Source organism: Aptenodytes patagonicus, chromosome 3 (assembly GCF_965638725.1).
Source record: "Aptenodytes patagonicus chromosome 3, bAptPat1.pri.cur, whole genome shotgun sequence".
In the NCBI taxonomy this organism is placed as follows: domain Eukaryota; kingdom Metazoa; phylum Chordata; class Aves; order Sphenisciformes; family Spheniscidae; genus Aptenodytes; species Aptenodytes patagonicus.
This window is the reverse complement of record NC_134951.1, coordinates 123,818,827-123,843,175: the sequence shown is the minus strand read 5'-3', so window position 1 is coordinate 123,843,175 and position 24,349 is coordinate 123,818,827. Positions and strand designations below refer to the sequence as shown.

General features: G+C 39.3%; 1 protein-coding gene across 5 annotated transcripts in view; it reads left to right on the top strand.

Moving 5' to 3' along the window:
- Positions 1-24,349, top strand: part of MACROD2 (mono-ADP ribosylhydrolase 2) — a 913,271-nt gene that overhangs the window by 527,040 nt on the left and 361,882 nt on the right. For all 5 annotated transcript variants that reach the window (XM_076335066.1, XM_076335065.1, XM_076335063.1 and 2 more), the window contains one exon: positions 3,246-3,367. In XM_076335066.1, the coding sequence (XP_076191181.1) occupies positions 3,246-3,367 (122 nt within the window). The remainder of the gene's footprint in view (positions 1-3,245; positions 3,368-24,349) is intronic.

Genomic DNA, 24,349 nt, shown 5'->3' with positions numbered 1-24,349 from the left:
TGTGCGAGCAGAAAAGAAACTTTGTGATAGACAAGCTGGAAGATTGACACGGTCTTCGTAGATTATATTAAAAATAAATGGCTCTGCTTCAGCCTGTGAAGTCTGATCCTCATATATTAACTGCATAGGCTAGGGGGGGAGAGCTGTTTTATTTTCTTGTTTGTTTGCTTTATGCCTGTATAATCTCAAAGGGGTTTACTTGCCTGCAAACCTTAACGTATTGTGGACTAGCTTGAGCAGAATAACATATAGTTTAGGCAATGTATGGATACACTGATTTTATTGACAACGTACAAGATGATTACTTTCTTGTTAGTCTGCTGACCATGAAAGAGACTGGCATGTGATTAATGCTGCTCTGCTAGTAAAATCTTACTCGATCATGTGTTTCAGAATAATAAAGTGTCTAAGTAAAGCAATTTTTGCCAATGATACTCTGTAAACAATTACAAAAGTTTTGATATTTTATAAACCAATTCATAACCATCTTCAGTGCCCTGTCTAAAGAGCCACCTATGATGGGCTTGTAAAAGATTAAAACATAAAAGGTAATAATTGCATTAAAAGTTACCTATTTTCGTGAAGCGTCTGGTGCAGTGATAGAGGATTGGTAATGAGGCACCATGAAAATGCTAAATCAGGAAGTTCTGAAAAAAAGATGACAAGACAAACATTTCCCATTCATTGACCTGAGAATTTTTAAAATTAGTGTTTAATAATGGACGACTAAAGGAATGGAGTTAAACATTTAATGAGTGAAATGCATCTAGAAACTATACTGGGGGAGTTTTGTACAGAAACACTCAAGCAAAAATTTGGTACTTGGGCTGTTCCCCAAAACTCCTTCTTGTTATTAAGTAATAAACTAATACTGTAAGCCATTAGGCTTCAGCTTTTAAGCAGCTGCACCTTGAAATGCAAGTTAACTCAGCCTTAGCAGAAAGAGGGAAATCTCTTATGATTCTTTCATTTATTCATCTTTTACACTTTCTTTTAAAGTTGGGTTTATAGTCATTCCTTATTTGCTTGTTGGCTGCTGGGTGTTGTGAATTTGAAATGCATCACGGTACCTCTGATCTTAGTGTCTATAAATGTAGAATGACCTTGACTGAGATCCGATTCACTAGTATATTCCTTCCCCCTTGCTCAGTAATTGCAGCTTGCCTCTTTCAAAAACAAATAACAAGAAAAAAGAAGTCGAGAAGCTTTTTCTTTCTCTGAAGTTGCCAACAGCCAAATGCCAACTCTTCCAAACAGAAACCTTCCTTGGAAAGTTTCAACCTGAAGGAAACTACTGTAGTCATGGTCTGAAATTATGGTCTTTCCTAATGGCAGTACTCATACAACCTTATCTCTGCAAGCAGAAGCAAATTTTAAACTAGCTGTGCTATTTCTTTTTTGCTATCTCTTAATAGTTCTCAGTTTATTATAGTAGCTAAAATGCGTGTTTAAAAACAAACAAACAATAAAAAACTCTTTTCTGAACTCCTGAGTGAAGCCATTCTGCTTGTTACGATCACGTGCTGTCATCCTGCTCTTCAGTGGATAAAGATTCAACACCTACTTGGTGGTTCAGTTGCCTGAAATGCTGCAGGGAGGGTTTGCTGGAGTCACTGTCTGGCAGCTGTGACATTCAACAGAAATTATCCAATCTGTCCATCTTGTTCCCACAACTGGGGAAAATTACTGTCATCAAAATGGGAAGAAGAGTAGTTAACCTTTTATTTACTTCTCAGTAGGGTGGTTTTCTGTAGCAGTTGGGAAGTTTAGGTCTTGTGGGTTTCAGTTTCCCGTCACAGCCGATTCCTCTGCGTTTCTGGGCACTGGCATTCTCTCACATGTTTTTATTTGCTGAATATCGATACTTTCTGGCTAATGTAAGGAAAAAGTTTTGGAAATGTTCAAAACATGCCTTAGAACTTAAACCACCTTTTTAAGTAGTAGAGACCAGGACTTGACAGATGATGTCTGGATAAAAAAGAAAAGATGGCATACACTTTAATATTTGACCATTTTCACTTGTGCTTTGGTATGGGTTGGAGGGAAATAATCAAAGACAGCTTGGACAAAGAATAATGGTGTGAATTCTGTAGGATTTGCGAGTAAATTAAAATATTCTGGAGTGTAACAACAGCAGATGTTGCTTGGAAACCTGTCCCATATGGGACAGAAACACAACCTAACCAATGGGACCAGCGGTACCAGAATTGAAAGCGTTGGCCAAATATCTTTTTGTGGCAACGTTGCAAAAAATAGTGCCACTGCTTATTGCTGCTGCTGTGTATTGTAGGGGGATGATAAGGAAGGGGAAAAAAACAAGATGTACCTGCCACTGTAATTCATTCCTGTGTGTTCACATGTGCTATAGAAGAATGACGTTTGAAAAGTAAATGTGCTTCCTTCTAGTCAAGTGGGGGGTGTAAAAAAAAAAAAAAAAAAAAAAAAAAAAAAAAAAATTGTGACACCTTTTAGTTTGTAGATTTCTTTTCAAGGTTTTCAGGCTTTTTACTTCATTTTTCTTATAGCACTTTACAGACTTTGATTGCAGCATCTGGTTTTGATGAGTCCAGAGGCATCATACCTAAGATATTCCCTGACTGTACTTTCTCTTTTTGTTCATTAAGTTTCTTCAAACAGAATATTTTGGTTTATTGCATGGTCTCTCCATCTGGTCTGATGTGAGAGGAAAGCACAAGAATAACAAAGAGTTATTCTTTGAATAACTAACACATTCATAGGTCACAACTTACTCCTCTTAAAATGGCTGCTGAGAAAAGACTTGAAGTATTAGACAAAAAAGATGACCTGTGTATCGCCATCAAAGTTCTGAGGTTTTGTGTAGTGAACTTTCCCAGTGAGAGGACCTTCAAGAGGTGAGAACAACTAGGGGTTTCACACAGTTGTACAATGTTTACAGTTGTACAGCCCTAAAGATTTAGGGTATTTATGAAAACAGTTCATTTATCTTGCATGTGGATTGCAGTACACACATAACAAGCATTTAGTGCATTATCCTCATTTTTTGCTTCAGTCTAAATACGTCAAAATTTAGCCTTTATTGTTTTTCATTTAATTATCAAAGATGTAACTTATTACATGGTTTCCAGTTATAATAATTTTCTTACAATACTATTCCTACCTTTGTGTCTAGGTACAATACCAGAATGGATTGACTTGCAATAAATAAGTAAACTACCTTAAGATCTCTATTTTAAAAAAAAAAAATTATTTTTTATTTCTTGCAGATGTGATCCATACTGTTGGGCCGATTGCAAGAGGCCATCTCACCGACACTCATAAAGAAAACTTGGCAAATTGCTATAAATCCTCTCTGAAACTGGCAAAAGAAAACAACATCAGATCAATTGTAAGTACTGTATGAGAACACATTATTTTTTCTAATTTGCATCTTTGTTTTCTTGCTGTAGAATAATTCTAAATATAACGGCTGGCTTCCAGAAGGATTTCTTGCTGTACGTGATGTGAAAAAGCAAGAAATTAAGTACCATTTGGCCCAACTTAGTTGCTAGAGAAAGGGATGTGGTTATTTTAGGAGATAAGGAAAGTTGGCCTTGTAGTAGGTGTAAAAACAACTGAACCAATAAGAAAAGGAGGGAGCTGTTCCTGTGGCTCGCTCTTACATAGTATTATTTATTAAAAAAGACCTCAGAAGCTACTAGTCGGGTGGATAACTGCACACAATGTTGCCTCCCAAATAGCTGAGAAGTGATTAATTTGTTTCTTATTCTGTCCATTAATGTTTCTTCCTAAAAATAAAGGTATTGCTCAAGTGGCAATGTTTACAGCACCCCCTCACCAAAATCCATCATAAAATAGCCTGTTATATGATCTTCCATTGAATGATAAAGGTTCTTTGATTGCTTGAAATGTGTTACATTTTTCTACCTCAAAAGGCCAGATTTTCAAAGTCCACAGAATAAAGGAGCTGTTCCCTCTCCAGCTCTGGAGCTTTGATTCTGTAGCTCAAACTGTAGCAGCTGAAGTCTTTAGATATCCCTAGGTTAGTTCCCTAAACGTTTAGCCAAGAAGGAAGTTATCACCTGGGCATGACTTCACACCTTTTGGGTCATTTCGGCTGGTTGTATGATAGCATGTGTGTTTGGCAACTTAGAACACACACTTAATCTAAAAAATGTTAATTGAACCAATGGTGTTTTATCAGGGTCAAATACTCAGTAAGGGAAAGCTATTAACATCAAAAAATCACAAGTGGAAAATAAAGCTTTTTGAGGAGAGGGGCGGGACAGGTGTAGGGCTTTGAGCCTGAGTTAGATGTACCCTTAGAGCCAAAGCTGATGAATATCGCTTATTTCTTTCTTTTTGGAGTTAACTGCGCTCTTTGTTTTTTCTGCTGATGAAGTCCTCTCTGTACTTCTCAAAACGCTGTCCAGTGAGCCCTCTCTTTGCCATTATCCACCCATGAAAGAGAGGTGGTACCCGATTTAGTTGTTACTTGATTTTGTTGTGTGGTTTTTTTTTTTTTCTTTTAATACTACGCACATAAATTAGAACTGAAAGCAACATTGGGGTGGGGGGGCATGTTTTGAACTCCTCTCTGGGATTATTTAAACGCACAAGGATGTTCCTCTGTCCTGCTGTGATTCTCATTGGAGACGGTAAGATCTCTGTGCTGTTGTTCCTACGTTCTTCCTTGTTCTTGCCTTTAGGCTCTGGGCAATTACATGCTTCTTCCGAGGCATTCAGGTTAATGAGAACAAAGTTCCTAACATGGGAGGGAGGGGGAACAAATTGTATAAAAAATAAGAAAGGAAGAACTGCAGTGTGCATTGCTCCATGCTGGTAATGCTTCCATCTCTTGCGATTCTTTAATTTTAGGACATTCTAGGTGGTAGCCTGGTATTTAACATGGAATAATAAAGAGTGGTCATTCTCATGGGTTTCATGAAAGCTAGCCTGATAGTTTAGTAAGAAAAGATGACCACAGCAGAAGTCATCCACAGATTATTTCCTTGCTGGTTAAGAGCTGTTGACTGTGCACCTGTTTGAGAGAGAAAATACTCAACACCCAGACTTGCAGAACACAGCTGCGCAAGCTGAACAGGAGCCAAGAGCCATTCATTCATACCAGCATTAGGAAGCTTAGCAAGCAATATGGATTTTAAAGTCCACATGACAGATCATGGGCTGTTCCGAAAAGCCTTAATCCAGTGATTTCAGTGATGCTTTGGGAAGTGAAGGCTACTTGAGTGTCTACCCTGATGAACAAATCAAACCTGGAGCAAAGTAAAATGTATAATACATTCAATTAAGGGGCAGTAGATTACTGTGAGTCTGAAGAAAAGAATACGAATTGCAAGTGGGTTTCACAAGACCCAGTACAGTAAACATAGCAGAAAAGGAAAGAACACGAATAAAAATATCTACAGACTTCTGAGGCTTGCAGAGACCCGGTGGAGAGAACAGAAGTACTCAGATTGACTCAAATCGGCAACATCTGAGTGTGGACTGGATTAGGGCAACAGATATATTTACAACAGGGATAAGATAAACAAAAATTGGGGAAGAAGGTTACCTGTGTAAAATGAGTACTGTAAAATCAGCTGTGCTGATTGATGGCATATTTTGGTGGCCTCTTTAACAAGAAGATGAAATGAGCATGGGAAAGAGGAAGATGAGGAATTTTAAAATAGGTACTGAGTAAAAGCAAGAAAAGCAGTATACTTATGTAAATAAATAGGTATTGATGATAGCAAGTTGTAGTATACTAAAAGAATTAACTAAACCAGAAAGCATCGGAGCACTAGCAATAGTAGCAAGTGAGAAGGAAGCAAGAAGGCATGAAAGGATTGTAACAACATGAATGTGTTACTTGCCTTCAAAACAGAAAGGACAGCAAGTCTAGGAATTAATGCAAAAAGAGGGGGGAAAAAAACCCACCACAATTCAAATTGTTTTGAATATGAATTGTGTCATACGAGTTGGAATTGCTGGAGGCATTATGAATGAAGAGCAATGATGAATGGCAATGTATCAAGTTGGACAGAAGTGTGCAGGGTGACTCAGGGTGCGCCACTAAATGCAGTTTAATTTAACATCTTTATTAATGATTTTTGAAGAGTACATAAACAGCTCATTAATTACATTTACAAATGATGCTACATTAGGCAGTGTTGCAAACACTAGAAAAGGCCAGAGATATATGATGACAATTGATCACAGAGACTGCGAATATAACCTCATCCAGCATCCACTACAGCACCAGAAGGGAGTTTTTGCCTCCACTTCAGTGGAAGATAGGTCAGAACCAGAGTTGACAGCTACAGTGTAACTTGGCATGGGAAAAGATGAAGTAGCATATGGTGGGGAAAAATAACCCAGTTCGCAAATAGTCAAAGGGAGAAGCGTGCTGGAAAACCAGCATAATGAGGAAATGGTCTTGAATAATAAGCCTCAAATTAGATATATTTACAGCAGTCACTTGCTTTGTTTCAGTATTACATATTGTTGAGCTGCCTATAGAGAAATGATGGATGCCACAGAGGTTGTCGTTTCTGTTCAAAATGGACTGGGGAGAACAGGAATAAGGTTCGGAACAGACCAAAACCCATTTATGCATATGTGTATGTAGATGTTTTACATACTGAGGAAGGGAAGCAGTGATCTTGAAATACTGTGTAAAATGTGAGGTGCGGCTTTATAGAGGGGGGAGACAAAAATGTTATTGTGTGTATGACAAAATGGCAATTAAATGGTGTAACTGATATTAATTTGGGTTGTGTTCGCGTCCAAGGTGTCCAGGCATGGGTGAGAGCAACTCTGTGCTAACTCGGGGGAACACTGAAATCTCATCTGAAAATGTTATAACCTCAGTATAAAAAAGAAGATGCGATGGGTAAAGCCAGAAATGAGATGAGGGAATGTCATGAAATGCCAGTCAGTGTGATTGCCAAGGTTCATAATTCACCAGCAGCCCAGCCATGGGCGAGGATTTGCATAGCCATTAAGGCAGAAAGAAGAGCCTCAGGAACAAATTTGATCATCCGCAGGATTGTTCAGAGAAATCAAACAGCCCCTGACATTTGTCTCCCACGCCTGTTTCCTCAAACCTTTTATGTTCAATATGAGGTATCAAATGCCATATCAGCTATTTTCATAGAGGAGTTTGTCTCTCTCAGGTCATCTACTCATCTACCTTTTAGGTTACCAAAGTAAAGTTTATGTTTGTACTTGTTATCTAGCATTCCCAAAAACATGCACCCCTTTTTCCTTAGCACTTGTTTATGTAGCTGTGCCCACTGTAGGACACTTGAGCTACTCTCTGACTATTTGTGCGGTCGTTGGTGCTGGGTGAACCTTGTGTTGGATGAGTCTGTTATTTATACAATCCTCTGTCTGGTTAAGTGGATACTTGAGACATTTGTTTCTGTTTATCTCCACTTAAGTTGGTACGGATCAACAGGAGAAAAAATATTTAAGGTAACACAAGGAGTTTATTTTAGGAGCAAATAGTTGGCATTTAAGCAAATTAAGTTTCTTAAATGCTCAGAATAATTTCCTAATAATGTAAAAAATTGTATTTTGATGTTGGTCTCTAACACACTAGTAGCAATTGCTATCCTGCATCAAATAAACCTCCGCTGCCTGAAACACTGGGAATACGTTATAGGCACCAAATCGTCACTGAAAGAAGAAATGGTAAAAATATTCCAATAGATGACTCTTCCGTTTCCTGTATTGGTTTTCTAAATAAGAGTCTTGCAGGCCAGTTAATTGTTAAGTTATCGGGCAGGCTTCGGGAGTTGTAATCACTGTTTTCAGGGATAAAATTGGTCCCGTGTTTGAAATTATTTACTCTGTGTGCTCTGACTTTTTTGGAGGACCTCCTGTCCTGTTTTTCTTTGCATACACTGCTTTGAAGCCATCTGATACCCCGGAACTTTTCTGAACATCAAGCACTTCCCTGCCGCATACTTTATTCAGACTTTGCTTGTGGTTGAAAAAATCTCAATCAACTGATGTCAGTCGAAGCCGGGATTGCAGTTAAACAGACACTTTCTGAACTACACAGAGAATAAAAAAAGATGCTGTGCATTATTGTGGCTGGGATCCAAGTCAAAAGGGCTGCAGAGAGGGAAGTTGGTGCTGATCCCTCACCCAGAAGGCAGGGCAGGCTTCCTCTGCGGTGGTTACAGAAACGGAGAAGTTTTATTCGGGACTATAGCTCTGCTGTTGTTCAGGACTGCGTTCGGCATTGCAGTCTTCAGGATCGCTTCATGTTGGCAGGGGGTGAATTGTAAAGCTTTAACAAGAAGCATTTCTTTAGACCGCTCTCTCTGACCTCCACCTCTAGGGAGAATTATGGCTAGTTGGGGGGGGCTGGAGGAAATCCTCAAAGAATGCGGCTTTGTGAGTTGCAGGAGGCCTGCTTACCACCAACAAATATATTAACAGGGTTAAATACAAAATACAGAAAATTTTCTGTCAGATCCCTAGAGTCAGGTAGGGAAGAGTTCATGCTATTCTAGAGCCTTACTAGATTAGTTTGCATAAAAAACCCACACACCAAAAATATCCGTCCGTCTTTCTGCCTGGATGTTTGTGCTATGAATGCAAAAGGTAGTCCTGCTCCAGGGAAAGCCTCTTAGCTGGACTTTACTTCTCAACACCCCCCCCCCTGCTCCTTCTGTCTAAAGGATAGAAAGGTAAAAGACCATCTAGAAATACTTCAGAAGTAAGAGGACCTATTCAAGGGCTGACTTGCTCATCTTCAGGTCGAGTGGAAAAGCCATCATTTGGCGGTGGGATGGCTAGTGACCTGTAATGATGGGATATTTCTGGGAGAGTAGATTGTCTCTTTTGACTCTGGATAAAGTGGGTCCCTCCTGTGCACGCAGCTTATGCTGCGCTTTGGTTAGGGTTATTACAAAAGCATGCTAAATAAGATCGGGACATGCTTTTTGAAATCCACATTGTGCATCCATTTCTGGGATCTTAAATCAGTGTACATAATGTATATAACTAGCTGTGCATATGCAGTGCTTTTAAAGTATTATTTGAGGCTTTGTTAGATAAATATTCCTTTCATATAAATATTACGTTAATCTACAGGGAGTTTTGACTTGTGTCCTTTTTGTAGGTGTTTTTCGCAAACAAGGGTCATTTACTTTAATTCTAGTTGTTGTCCGGGTATTGGCAAAGTCAATACCAATACTGTTATAACTCGTTTGTACTGAAACACAACCTAATAGTTAGTTAGAGCAGCATGTAGAAATACATCAAGAAAGGTACCTGCTACTCATCCATTTATAGCACTTAAGAAATAACCAAATTGTCTTTTTAATTGATTTAAATATTTGTCCTCACCTGTAAGTGTGGATTTTAAAAATAGACTTTGCAGCTATGCACTGATATTCTTGGTATTTGTATTCACCTTTAAAAGGAAGTTGTACTTCTGAGAGGCTGCACTGTTTCTTTGAACTTCATTTGAGTGGAAACATATCTAACCACTATGATGCCTGAATCTTCAATTGTAACTCATGGACTTAAATTTTTAATATCAATTTCAAACGCCGAGTGTTCTCAGCTGCTCCTGTTCTAAATTATAAAATCTATCAAAGAGGAATTTTGCTTGAATTGTAGAAAGGCACTTAGAATGGTGTACTGTAACGTATTGGTCTAACAGATTGTTTTACAGTCTTGCCTTTACTGCCTTGTTCTCTCATGATGCAGAGTTATGCTTTAGGGAAAAGTCAAGCAATTTTTTTTTATTTTTTCATTTTTAAGGAAACTTATTTCCTGCTGAGAACGTTGCTATAGCAATGAGTTATAAGTCTGAAATTCCTAAAGGTTGACTTTATTCTATCATCTGGTTTTCTGATATAAATTCATATCCATCAATCAGAAGAGTTGCTTTGGAAGGAAATTTCCGCAGCATCATAAATCCACTTAATTTGTTTCTTTGAAACACTTGTTTAACTTGTAAGCTATGATATGACTGATCTTATGTTTTCGAACTGAGTTTTCTCTCCAGCTTAGCCTTCCTCTTTTTTTTGCTTGTTAATTTTTTTCTTATTTTCCAGATAATATCTTTAAAAATTGAGCTACTGCATTAAGTTTTTAAGTTTGCTTAAGTGCCACATTGGCTTTTTACATCTGCATCAGATGAGGAGGTCATGATCTTTCCTTTTGGTTACAGAAATTGCTATAGCTGGCCATGCTTTTGTTAACCCAAGGTGAACCTGCTGCTGTGTGTTGCATGTGTTCCCAACCATTTCTTTCAAAATTATCGTGGCCGATTGAATCGCAATCCTGTTTCTTCAATAAGGATTTCATTAAATGAGATGTATTCAGCAAGATCAAGTGTAAATCGTTACACCTAAACAGAGATACTCATTCAGCCAAGAAAGGTTGAGGAATGATTGTAGCCCTAGGCAGAGGTTCCTCGGAGAATAAGCTGGAGTTTATAGTGGATCATGCATCAAAAGTGACTTGACAACGTCACTCTATTGTGGGGAAAACCAAGAAAGGAGCAGCTGTGGAGTGACAATTAAACAGGAAAGATCTGTGAAGTTACCTATTGCTCTACTTCAGTAGAGCAAACTGGGCTGTTGTGTCCAGTGTGGGGAACTGGAGACCGATTTTCAGCCAGGGATGATTAGGGAGTTAGAAATGGCACCAAGAATAGAGCAACGGAAAAGAGGGGGTTTTAAGTCTAGAGAATAGAAGACTAAAGGTGAGGAGAGGAAGACTACATGAAAACAAAAAAATGCATAAAAAGCTACTGAAGAGTAAAAATTAATAAATTGCCTGTCTGGGGATAGGATAAGAAGTAACAGTCTGAATTTATAGGAATGGAGTTTTAGATTAGAGACGACGAGGAATTTTCTACCTAGCTGGTAGGCTAGGTAGCACTGAGAAGATTGTTTAGGAACGTTATGGCTCCGTCAGTGGCTGTACGTGGGCCGTCACTAGCATTTGTTGAAACCTGGGTTCTTAATGCATTAAGCGCTGCCAAAAAGCCCAAAGGTTGCAAAAGCCAAAAGGTTGAGCTCCAGCAGCAAGGCTGTTGCAGCCTTGTGGAAATCGGCATGCAGCCTAGTCACTGTGGGAGCTGGCTGTACAGTGCAGAGGCAGACAGACTGCTTTATGTTGCAAACAGAATTCCTTTTTAAAAAAAGGTTTTAATGCTGTTGTGTTTCATTGTTTTGTTTTGGTCACACAGTTGCATAATTTTTTGGGTTGTCTTTTTTTTTTCCTCCTTGCCAATTTGTTTTTACCACCTTGCCAGCGTGCCACTGGGAATGGTTTTCCTGTTGAGATAAACGCCTTTGTTTTCTCCTTCTCCTGCTATGTGGCTACCCTTCTTTCTCACCACGGAGGGCTTTGTGCAGACACTGAGAAGATAACCAGCTTAGGGTACACATACAACACATGCAGTAATATTCTGAGACTTGTGTACACTTCTGTGTTTTTTTAATAATCCATTTAAATTTTGTTTCTGCCACTGTACAGTTATATATTCAGTATATATTTCCTAGGAGGAAGCGGATTTATTTTATTTGATGCTTGAAGCGTATTACAGGGTTTGTTTTCTATGGCCAAGAGCAGCAGGAGCAGCTCAGAGGGATACACGGATCAGTTGCGAATATGTTTCATGGTAACCTACTATGTAGAAATTATTTATGGTAACGATGATGGTGTGACCTGATGTGATTCTTCCTTTTTTAAGTATGATATGATATGGCTCCTGAATAGGGATATCCCTGCCCCGCCACCCCATCCTAGGTGTTCAGAAGTGTTTTGAGTACAGACAGGGACAAGTACAGCCCCAAACTGAGCAAGTGCTTGAACTTCCACCAACAGACAGCTCTCAGGGTGCTGGGGCTTAGATGCTGCACCAAGTGGCATTAACAGAGGACAAAAGCCACTATAGCCCTTCCACCCACCTGGTTCGTCTTCTGCCTGACCACAAACTATAGATAGTATAAAGAAATAAGGGGGTGCTTTAATAAACAGATTGCATTACTAGGGAGGCTCAGTTCTCTGTTTTATTGTTCTGTGATGTTACTCTTGTAGTTGTTCTGCAACATGGTGATTTTGTGATGGGAAGAGAGGGAGAAAGGTTAGTTATTTTTGTTGGGTTTAATGAAACACTGACTATACACTTTAAAAAAAAAAAAGAAAGAACTGAACTGGTGGAATAAAAAAAGAAATGGCTTGTTCAGGAATAAATTCCGCAAGTTTGTGTATGTGATGGGTTTAATGTGTGATAATTTGCCAATCACCCTGTGGGAATCCTGTGCTTAAAAGGATGAAACTTTCTAGAAACACTGCCTGTCGGCTTGATAATTGGGGAACTGTCTCATTAGGGAAGGACAAAGTACAAATCTGTCAGACGGTGGACCAAGATGCTAGGTATATGAGAGAGCTCATAAAAACTAGGGGTTGCTGGAAAGTCTACACCATAAAGTGCAGGGGAAGAAAATTATTTTTGTTTCCTTACAGAGGAAATTGTACTGGGAAAAAAATCTTCATTTTGATTGAAAAAGAAAAAAATTGTAAAAATAGACCAGTGGAATTCTTATTTGCATGCAAATCTTGGCCGTCCGGAGTCAAGTGTGTAAGATGCTTGTCATTATTTGAATAGCAGGTTCTTGTAATGGAAATTCATAGTAAAAGTTGATGGCATGTACAAATTCCTAACAAAGCCCATCGAGTTGGTGGGCTGTGGCCATCAGGCTCTGTGCAAAGTCATCACTGTCCTTCTGCTTTATTTCCTTCCTTTGACCTGTTCCCTGTCATCTTGTTTGCAGTTTGTAGGCTCTTTGGGAGGGCTTGTATTTGCTCTATAAGGACAGCCTATGTGTGCTGTGAAGGTGCAATCCCTGTTAAGACATGGGATTCACAGCAATAGCAGTAACGGAAAATAATAGTTGCAACAGGGTCAATTTTTTTTTGACATGGACTGCATCACCAGAAGTGGAGTCAAATTCTGCCGGAATTAGAAATTGCTTAGTCACGGGTTTTCGTGCTGGAGGTACCCTCCGTGACGCTTAGAAATGTATGAAGGGCTGTCTGGCAGATACTGGCTTGTCACTACCAGATTTTTTTCCCCCCCCCCCCCTGTCCTGGTTTTGGCAGGGATAGAGTTAATTTCCTTTCTAGTAGCTGGTACAGTGTTTTGGATTTAGGATGAGAACAAAGTTGATAATGCACCGATGTTTTAGTTGTTGCTAGGTAATGCTTACACTAGCCAAGGACTTTTTAGCTTCCCATGCTCTACCGACTGAGAAGGCTGGAGGTGCACAAGAAGCTGGGAGGGGGCACAGCCAGGACAGCTGACCCAAACTGGCCAAAGGGACATTCCAGACCATGGGACGTCATGCTCAGTACATAAACTGGGGAAAGCTGGCCGGGGGGGGCTGCTGCTCGGGGACTGGCTGGGCATCGATCGGCGGGTGGTGAGCAATTGTACTGTGCATCACTTGCTTTGTGTAGTATTATTATTATTATTATTATCATATTATTATTATAATTTTATTTCAATTATTAAACTGTTTTTATCTCAACCCACGAGTTTTTCTAACTTGTGCTCTTCCAATTCTCTCCCCCATCCCACCGGGTGGGGGGGAGTGAGCGAGCGGCTGCGTGGTGCTTAGTTGCTGACTGAAATTAAACCACGACACCCCCCCTCGCAATTTAATGGTGAGGAAAAGAATGCGTGATGCTGCGTTTTAGCACTGCATGGTGCGCGCAAGGTCCCTGTCACTTGGTGTTTTTCATCTGATAACTTTGAGACACTTCTGTACATCCCATTTGGTTTTTTAAACATTGCCTTAATTTATCTGTGCAAAGAACTAACTATAGTGTGAAATTTGTATCTGCTTTTTTACTTGAAATCAGTCCGTTTTTCAAATAGCAAATTAAAAAATTGATTATTTGGGACATTGTTTTTTATATTTACATAGCTAATATAAAGCAAAGAAATTAAAAATTAAAAGCATAAATTATTCTGTGTATCAGATGGGCATCATAATACTTAACGAGGTTAAAGTATTTAATTACAGCATAATACCTATTTAGGATCAGAGTAAATATATTGGAAAGCAGTTCTGAAAAATAGAAGGGGCATGCTTTCATGGGCCTTGTTTGCAGGTCATTAAGTAGCAATTCAGAGAAAACATACTAGTCACTTGGAGCAACATACATTATACAGAAATGATATATTATGTCATATCTATGTATAAAGAAATAGCAGTGATCAGTAGTTAGCTACAATATTTATACCCTTACCTGAGAGGATTTTTAATATTGTTCCAGTACGATGATGTCACGTTATCTTAGGTCCTGTATGGAGTAAAACCAGTATAACTTGAGTAGTCTAATTAAAGTAATACGACTTTAGTCGTGTTACTTTACGAAGTGAAAGTAATTACTTCAGTATTACTACTACTGAAGTAGTACTTCAGTATTTTATTCTGAAATATTCATTTCTTAAATCTGAAGAACTGTTCTCAGCAAATATAAACTACATGCAGTCCATGTTCAAGTAAACAGTTCAGCAGCCTTATTTTTTCAAAGCTGACTGGCTTATCAACTCCTAGTGCTGTCTGCCGATTGGGATTTAGAGATTTGTTCATAGCACGGATGAAAGCAAATATAACACATGGAGTTCGTAGTTTCGGTAAAGAAAACTATGATAGAAAAGATGTGTATTGTAGCATGACTTCCCATGGCTTGCCATAGAAGGACTTTATTGCAAGGGGGAGAGAACTTTTTAAATTGGGAGAATTACAGGTAAATGAATTTTTTATTTTCTCTTGTTATGCCTTTCCTTCCAAAAAGATGACTACCTAAGTTAAAGCTATAAGCCAAGAACACACGTTTCTGTAGACTGCAGTTAGCTCGAGCATTTACTTTACTAGAGGTCTTAATAAAAATTATTATTTATTCTATTCACATTGGAATATAGAATATGCTACATTGCAAATCTTTTTCTAAGGAAATAAATCGGCGTATTGCTGGTTTTTATGAGTTGTCATACCTTTCTGAACTTTCTCTGACGTATACTGGCTGGATTAAATATTTATGAATTAAATCTCCACCTGTGTCTATTCTACACAACCATGCGCTTCTGGAAGAGGAGCAGGCATGACAAAATGGGTTTTGTTCATACCAAATGACATAGTTTGGGCAGAAACCTTGGATGACGATCTCAATCGAGAAAACTCAGATGGTGTTGAGGCAGAATAATCCATTTAACATGTCCTCCTTGAACGGCTGATCCTGCCTCTGCACTTCCATAAACCCAGTGCAGTTCTTTCCCCTGCTTCTGCGAAGAAGAGGAAAACTGCAATGGTGTCAGAGCCTATATGAAAGGTGAGAGCATAAGCCCAACAAGTTTTTATATTTATTACCGGTTGGTCTTCCCTATTATGGAACGCATCCCTCCCCGAGCCAAGCATAGATGGTCAGGCTTTGCGCAGGAAATTTTGCTAGCATAGTAGTGATGGGATTAATCCTCCTGGTTTGTAAGCAGATGATGCTGTTTCAATATGACCTCTCTGTGCTCTGTATTTTCGCCTGCCCTGGATCCATCTCTGGCCACCCTTGTAAATGTGCTTCTTTGTGTTTTGGCATGTTGGAACTGAAATGTGCCCCGCCTCATCACATCCCTGAAGCTGAACATCGGAGTGTTTGCGTGATACAGAAAGCTTTGTACCTGCCTGCTTCCTGCAGAAGGAGAAAATGTTGCCATTAATGATTCTGGATTACCAAAATGTTTTTGATGTTAATCTTAAATCTCCATCTCCTATTCAGTTCTCATTTATGTCCTTTCGAAGTCCTTGTGTTGACCATCTTTTTCCAACTGGATCACTGCAGATCAGAATTTGTTTTTCAAAGCAAGATACACGAAGGTACAAAGCGTTTCTTCGTACAGCTGCTACTTGCAGGCATTCCTGTTTGACCTTTTCTTATCTATTCTTCCATTCTCAAATACACCAAGTCTAAGTTTGGTGACAAGGACAAGCTCAAGACAAATGTAAGTCATCAAACTGTCATTTCTTCTTTCTTTCTGCTGAATTAATGTCTCCCTTGCATTCTAATCCCCCTGTTTACGTACCGTGGTGCCATATTTGCTTTCTCTAACAGAGAAACACAGTGTTCCAAACATCATATTATTACTTACTGCAATCTTGAGTCGTTATGTTTGTTGCTGTCTGTAGCTTTGTTCCTTTTAAGTGTGTACATACTTCCCTTCTTTGATCCCTTGAAGTTGTTTCATAATGTTAAATTCTATAGGGCATTTATTTATCCATTTCCCTAATCTCTCTCCATCTCCCTTTGGTTCTGTGTTCTCACGTACCTTCATTATTTCACTTCTTTTGGATCATCTGCAAAATTACCAAGGGCCTTTGACTATCAGAGCTGCTGAGTTGCATTACGTAGAAGAAAAGTTGTATCTGGACCTAAGACAGCAGATACAGAAAGATTCTCATTTATCTCACGAACGTGTCTTTTCCCCGTGGCCCTGGCACAGAAATGAGGAGTGTGGCATATAAGCTGAATTTTTCATGCAGTGTTAATATCTGAATGTTCATAATACACCAGTTCAGAAAATGCAGCTCCCCGTTTTATTAGGAAAGCAAGCCTATAGCACCATATCCAGGTATATTTGAAATCAAATACAAAAATTTTGCTAAAAGATGGGAGTCATAAAAAATAGTTTCATTAGACCACCAATCATTTGGTGGTCCAAGAAACACATTACTAAAAAACTGCAAGGTAGTGACGCTGTCCGGCATTGGTTCATTCAAATAAGCTGCTGTCTGAGAGGATGTATATCCATCATATTTCATTTCAGGACTTCACCCCAGAAGCTAATGATGTTAATGACAGCTAATTCTACTTAGGCTTGATGGTGGTGGTGACTACAGCATGTAATCGGGTGTTAGAAACAACCCACTTGATAAATTCAAGGATGCTGAGCCAAATCACCCACTGCACAGTTGACTTTAATTAAAATTGCTAGCGATTGATGTTTTTAAAAGCAGGAACTGCTGGTGTTCTTCATCACTGTTTATTGTGCATCACTTCAGTGGTATGTCTGTTTCCTTCATTTATAGTTGGGAGGGGAGTATTTTGCCCTTTCCTCATGTGTATGGCCTAAGCTGGAGTCACTTTTGGAAGGCCTAGTTCAGGTCATCAAGATCACCTAAAGGATTTCTGTAGGTACCAGAGCCAATTGAAGTAACTTAGCTCATTCTGGCTATATACTCACAAATCTCGACCAAGAGGAGCTCTGTCATAGCTACACCACCTGTAGTCCCTGAACTGGGTAGCTTGGATGTGTTAGTATGATTTATCATCCTACCTTTCCTTTGCAGTGCAGGTGTACTTTAAGTAAATTAAACCATTTTTCTTTATTATCTCCTTGTTAAGAAAACCAGCCCTTGCGTTTTCCCCAAGTGTAGGGCTTCTCTGAATAAATATGCAAAGTATCATTTCACAAAATGACATTCTACCGAATCCCTTTGTGCTTAGTCCTGCCAGAGGAGGGAGAGCTGAGGTGGTTTATAAAACAAATGCGTGCACCTTGCAGGTCTTTATGACGTAGTTTGGGGAGAGTAATGGAATGCTACACAAGTGTCAGGGAGATTTTGGTTTAATGATAGGCTCCAGAAAAGGCTTTGGAGTATAAAATACAAAGTTAAATTTTCACTAGTACCTAAATAACAGCCTGGACTTAATAAAAGCATTTCCAGCCAAATAAAGTGTTAGTTTGGGCTGAGCGTGAAAGATTTTGTTAAAGATAATAATTCCCTTGTAATTCTGACTTGTGAGTAGTACCCATTTCAGCGGTTAAGTCCAAAAGGGAGAATAGCAAATAGGCAGGAATACGCAGGCGTGAATGCAACATAAGCATAAGTCAGGAAGAGCTTGAAAAATCCTACCCAAGGCAAACTTGCAAATTGTATGAACGCTTGTGGAGAGGGCTAATTTAGAAGTAAATGCTTAGTTCTTTGGCGTTACACTGGGACCGGTGGCAGGCGTTGGGAAGGTTGAAGTCAAAGACTTCCTAAAAGCATATATCTAATACGTCGGCCGTATAAAACCATTCCATGTATTGTTAAGTTATGAACCTATGGGTGATGATGTTTAATTAAACTGCTCCTAGAAAGAGTGGGAGCTTCCTGTTTGTGCACACCTTGGTGTGTGCTGAGAGCATGGCAGCGCCAAGGTCAGCAGTGAAGTTTGCTCTGAGATGTTTCCCTGTCTCATCTTAGTGTCTTCTGGTCTGCAAGAGGCTGAGCTTCATGAGAGAAATGGCAACTGGTCAAGTTTAAGTGCTCCTCCAAAAATTAGTAAGCAATAGTGATACTACTAATAGTCCTACGGTCTCCATCAGTAGGAGGAACTAGTTTATACTGACAAAAAACATTACATCAACCTGTTACGAATGTGTGTCCTTTGCCTTAAAATGGTCCCTGGAAACCTTCTGTGCCTCTGGACTGCAAGTTGTATCTTTTTTTTTCTTTTCTTTTTTTTTTTCTTTCTTTGGATGGCTCAGGAGATCTTTCTGTAAATCCTGTGGGTTCTGTGGATGTCAAGGAAAGCACTGTCCTGAAAGGCTTAGAATTAGAGTCAATAAGCTAAATTCATGTCAAATGATAGCTCGCTTAGAATAAGAATGGTTTTTTATCTGTAAAATTTCGGAAGGCATAAAAACTGTAGGTAAAGGGTATGTGTCCAATGGACCACTTTCCTGTTTTTCCCAAGGTTTTTCTAGCGTGTTTCTGGTGTGTTTATTAAGCTCTTCCAGAATACATTGGTCTGATGTTTTATACTGAATATATACTATATATATATATATATATAAAAATAAATCAAACCCCTTTAATGCAGCAGGCTTTCTTAATGGTGAAAAGTAGGCTTGCAGCTATACCACTATCCTTTTCTGAGGTATTATCAGGAGAAATAAAACCTTTTAAGGGCTCTTGAACACCATGGCATTGAGCAATTGCTGGGTACACATTAGGAAATGTTTGTTTTTACAAAAACAAAAAATATGAAATTGTTTGACTTTCAAATAGACTGATCATAACTGTGCCTTTTTCCAACCGCTGTGGATGAAAAATTTGGACTCGGCCAAAGCTATTGGAGTCAAGCTCCCATGTTGTGTATCTGAAGTAAATCTCGTAACTCAAAACAACTTCAGTTGGCATAACGACTGCAATCAGTAAGTAATAATCAAATCTCAGGCTGGAGAAGGGAAGGGTCTGTAAATGTTCTGGTACATCGCGCATCACCACGTTGATGTCAGAAAACAGCATCAGTGGAAATGATCAAAGTGGGGCAATATTCTGCAGCAGAAGTGTCAAAAATTTAAGTTTCTGCAAAAAGATTTACGTGATTTTTCTATAAATTTTCATTTCTAATGTGACATGAATCATTGTATACTTGGGGTCTCACTGCAGAAGTGCTCAGCTGTTGCTGCAAGCCATTTAAATATGATAATTGCAGCTGGTGGTCCCTGGCTTCCAATCAGTTCAATGTAATGAAAATGATTAAAGGCTTACGGAAAGTAATAATTTAGAAGACATAAATGCTGGTGTACTTTGAAAGCTAATATGCAACTTTTGCCATAAGGAGTAGTGATGGACAAAGCCCCAGCAGTGGAAGAGTTGCAAATAATTGGACGTGTAGTGAGGGCTAACGGCAGGAGTTAAGCCTGCCTGGTTCAGTGTGATGCTCTGTCTGCGGGGAAATGTTTGACATGGGTAGATTTCGGATTCATAAACTGTAGCAGGTAATACAGTGTGCATGGAGAACCAAGGCTGATCTTATGTTTACTTTATTTTGCTTACCTTGGTTTTAATGTTTTTTTCCTACCAAAGCAAAGTGAAAGCATGTTGACAGGCTAGCATGTGTGAGCTTCATGGAGGAAGCTTTGTGTCCTGTTTAATAGACTGAGGGAGGGCAAAAGCCTTTGGCACCCTATGAACTTGGAGACATTCCTGTAGTCATGTCCAGCATGGAAAAAGACACGCTTGAGGGGATAGGAAATTAAATCTAGAGGGGCTCTGACTATGGGATCACTGACAGAAACAGAAAGAGTGAAGAGTAATGTAATTAAAAAAAAAAAAAATAAAATTTAGGTTATCATATTGGATAGATGATCTGATTGCAGAACGTAGTTTGAGTCACAGTACCTTGGAACTGGAATGAGGCAGAATAGATAGCAAGTGTTGGGTTTTTTTTTTTATTATTTTTATTTTTAAAATGAATTCTGGGTCAAGGTAAAACAAAAGCTTGAATGTTTTGGGAGACGCCTTGGGAGGTGACCTGAAGGTTGCAGCCTCTATGAAAAAGGCCAGGCTGAGAGGCTAGTGAAGAAAGAAGGGAAATGGAGGCTCTCTCAAAGGGAAGGGGGGAAAAGACAATAAAGTTTTATGAAGTAAATATTTTCATGGTACTACTTGGAGGTTTATTTTTTCCTTGGAAAAGCAGATAAGCAGGTGTGGACAGAGGCAGGCTGGAGGAGAAGATGGTTCCATGCAAAGCAGTGGCAGGAGTGCCCTGGTGACCCTATAGAGGCCATGTACGTACATAAATATTTACATGGAAAGTGAAGTTTACTTCTCTCTACATGACGCAGCTGTTGTGAAACATGTATCTCTGAATCCTAATTATTCACTTTCCACCTGTAACTTAACTGGTGTGGGCTGGAGGAGTGTGGAAGTCCTTTTACATGCGGGATGCATGTAAAAATAGTAGGGACTGTCAATGGAAATCATAACCTGACTCATTAATGCAGCCTTCATAGCAGCAGGAAGAAGACTGTAACTTTTTCCCTGGTGCATTCGGAGCCAGTAATTAGCCAGTGACATTGTCAGTGTTGCACTAGTATTTTTATAGTAGCTACAGATGAGCTGTTCTTAGGTGACTCGTTGCTCCATTGTAGAAACTTGCGCTTTAGTCCGTGCAGAGTTTTGAGACGAAGCAGATGGGAGAAAATCCTAGACTTTTCTGAAGCAGATGGATAGGAAAAGCCTGAGCTCATGGGATGGCATATCCCAAGCATCAACGACTGGGCATGCTGCTGAGCAGTGGGGCTCTTTCAGTGCTTCAGAGTAAGAGTGGTTCACCTCGTGGTGCTGCTCGTACAAGCCTCAGTACAACGTCATGGTGGTGTGCATCGCCATTCTCTGCGCTCGTAGGCTGCAAGTGCCGAGGGGCTCTCGGTGTGCAGGCTGGCATGTGAAGCTCATTTCTTAGACTGTTCTTGAGGCTGCTGGAGTGCTGGCTGCTATTTCACAGGGGAAAAATGTTTTCTTTTACTTTGTTCCCCTGCTCCCTCTTTCCTTATAGTCGACACAGGAGGTTGAAGGAGAGATTACAAATACATTACAAGTGTGTTATTGTAAGACACTTTAATGCATCTTACGCAGTTTCCCAACGGATGTGGATTTCCACATTGTTGTAATTTTTGTCATTATATAGACAATGTTTAAAATAAGGATAGTTTTGTAAAGTCTGTTTATGATATTACCAAAGTTTGTAACGTGAGCACAATAGCTTAGCCTGAAGTTTTTTTTTAATTAGGGCTTTTTTTTTTAACATTGTTACCCAGATAAACTGAACAAATAGAGAAGGCTAATTGACCTACCTTGCTCAGTTTATCAGAATGCTTTTGATAACATCTGACATCATTTTATTAAACATGATGGAGAAGGGAGAGTGGTGGAATGTTTTGTTCTTCCTGCTGTGTTATATTTGGTAAGTGTCTAGGGTGCATTTAGATAAACTACAGTGCTCAGTCTGAGCAAGAAAGACCTAAATATCCAGTGAATTACTCCTATTTGCATTGAGAACTTAACCGTAATTAGCATTCAAGTTTTAATGATATTGTATTTGTGAAGCTGATAAGGCCTCTGGGAGGTGGTTGCAAGAAACTTCTATTGTTTACTATATGCAAATCTAGCCACTTAGCTTTAATTAGAGGTTGAAACCTGGAGCAATTATCAGCAGTTGCTTTAGTATTAATGAGCTTGACAGAGCTGTCCATGATGGTGTTTTATATGATTGAGAATTAGACTATTGAATCCCAGTTGGTTCACTGTTCAAAGAACTTGCAGCCTTCGTCAAGCAAAACCATTTCATTTAGTATGCCATACATTTCGTTAGTTCCAGTCATTGGAAAGACTGAAGTACTTATAAATTTGTATAGCTGCTATTTTCTGCATGATGGTTTGAGAATACATGAGAGAATTTCTTTTAAGGCATACGTTGCCAATAAATTTTGAGAATATATGAGAGAATTTCTTTTAAGGCGTACGTTGCCAATAGATTTTTAAAAAATAAATGGTTCTAAGAGCAGTTATATGGTTGCAATAGAAAATTCAGTTGCTTGACATCTGAATAATACAGTTTACAGTAACTGTTGACTGATGAGTTTCCTCACAAAATCAGCTGATGTCTCCTCTTATGTGATGGTGTTGGATACTTCCTTTCACATTCTGGTTTTAGGAGAGGACAATAAGAGAGAGAGAAGGGAAAGAGATAAAAAGCTTATAGTGCCTAGCTCCTTAAATGTTTATTTCACTCTCAATGGAAGCACTAACCATTAGTGACTTCTGTTGCTGCTCTTTAATGGTTTTTTTGAAAAAGCAACTTTTGTGTCAAAGAAGTAAAAAGTTTCCACAGAAGATCTAGGGGGGGGGGGGGGGGGGGGGAAGAAAATGTCACTTGAATTTACTTTTGGTAAACACTGTTGAAAGTTTTCTGGTTTTGGACTGTTTCTTTGTGAAAAAATTCTCCCTTTCACAAGCCTTTGAGCAATTAGAATAGATACTTTTTGAAGGTATATTAAAATTTTTATGCATGATAGATGCTTTGTATTTGTAATTTTTTTTATTGTAGTTCGATAGACGGCAAAATATAATTGTGAACTTTCTTGTGCTCTGGCAGGCAAGGCTGAAATGAAACCACCAGTGATGTTTTTAGCATCTCTCGGTATTCCTCAGGATGTAAAAACCTTTACCGTATTATAGAATCATAGAATCATTGAGGTTGGAAAAGACCTCTAAGATCATCGAGTCCAACCGTCGACCCAACACCACCATGCCCACTAAACCATGTCCCTAAGCGCCTCATCTACACATCTTTTAAATACTTCCAGGGATGGGGACTCCACCACTGCCCTGGGCAGCCTGTTCCAATGTTTAACCACTCTTTCAGTAAAGACATTTTTCCTCACGTCCAATCTAAACCTCCCCTGGCGCAACTTGTATTGAATGACAAAGCAATGCCATCTAAACTACTGACCGCTGGGGCATGAAATGCCATTTTAGTCGCACGTGTATTTAAATACTAGAGGTTGTAGTTTTTTAACAGAGATGAGAGACTGGAAGCATTTACAGAACATTATGAGGTGCTATTGAGCAGCCCCAAGTTTGAAAGCGCAAGGCGGGGCGAGCTCTGGGAATGGCTTACGGTGGCGGAGGAAGCATTTTCTTGGGGGGTCCTGCCCTGCCATTGGGACGTGCACTTGGTTTCTTGTGTGGATGGGGGCTGCTGCCCTTGCTGCAGGGTGGGTTTGTCTTTCTGCTGTGGGTTTGGGTTGCCTCCTGTCTCTGCGCTGCTCCAGACCGGCTGCCACTCACAAGACAAAGCCTGGTTACACACTTAGTGTTGGAAGGATCATATTGAAAAAGAAAGCCTTGTTTTTCAGGGGGAAGGACAACTATATTAAGTTTTAAATGGCTGAATAAAAATTCATGTTCTAGATCAGTATCTTTGACAGCTAAATACTGTGGGGAAAATAACATGCTGAAACTCAGTTGTTTGTAATTCAAAGTAAGCCGGCTAGAGCTTGATGGAGCAGAATTATGAATTGGATACAGAGGTGCTAGTACCAATTTTTTCCTCCAGGAAAACACAGCTTATAAACCCTGTGCTTTTTAGTGAAACCATGCTTTTTAATTTGTTTTCTAGGTGAACGGAGTTGAAGTTAAGGGACTAATGCTATATCACGTAGGCAATAATTTTTTTTTTATTATATTGGTTTGTTCTGCAGCCATGTTGTATAGGAAATGTACTATATAGCGATATTCTTAGCTGTTTCATCTTTGGGAAAAGGCTAGTTAGGGATCATCAAATAAGGAATCCAGCTGGCTGATTAGAAGCCATTAATGACTGACTAGCTCTCCAGTCATCACCCTTCCACTTCTGGCCTGTGAGTCACTGCTCGGATTGTCCATAGCAGGGCCAACTTTGGCATAATCGTATGTAATAGTAATCTATAATTCACACAGTGTCTGGTAATTTGATTTAAGCAACAGATCACACAGGCTACTAAAGGATA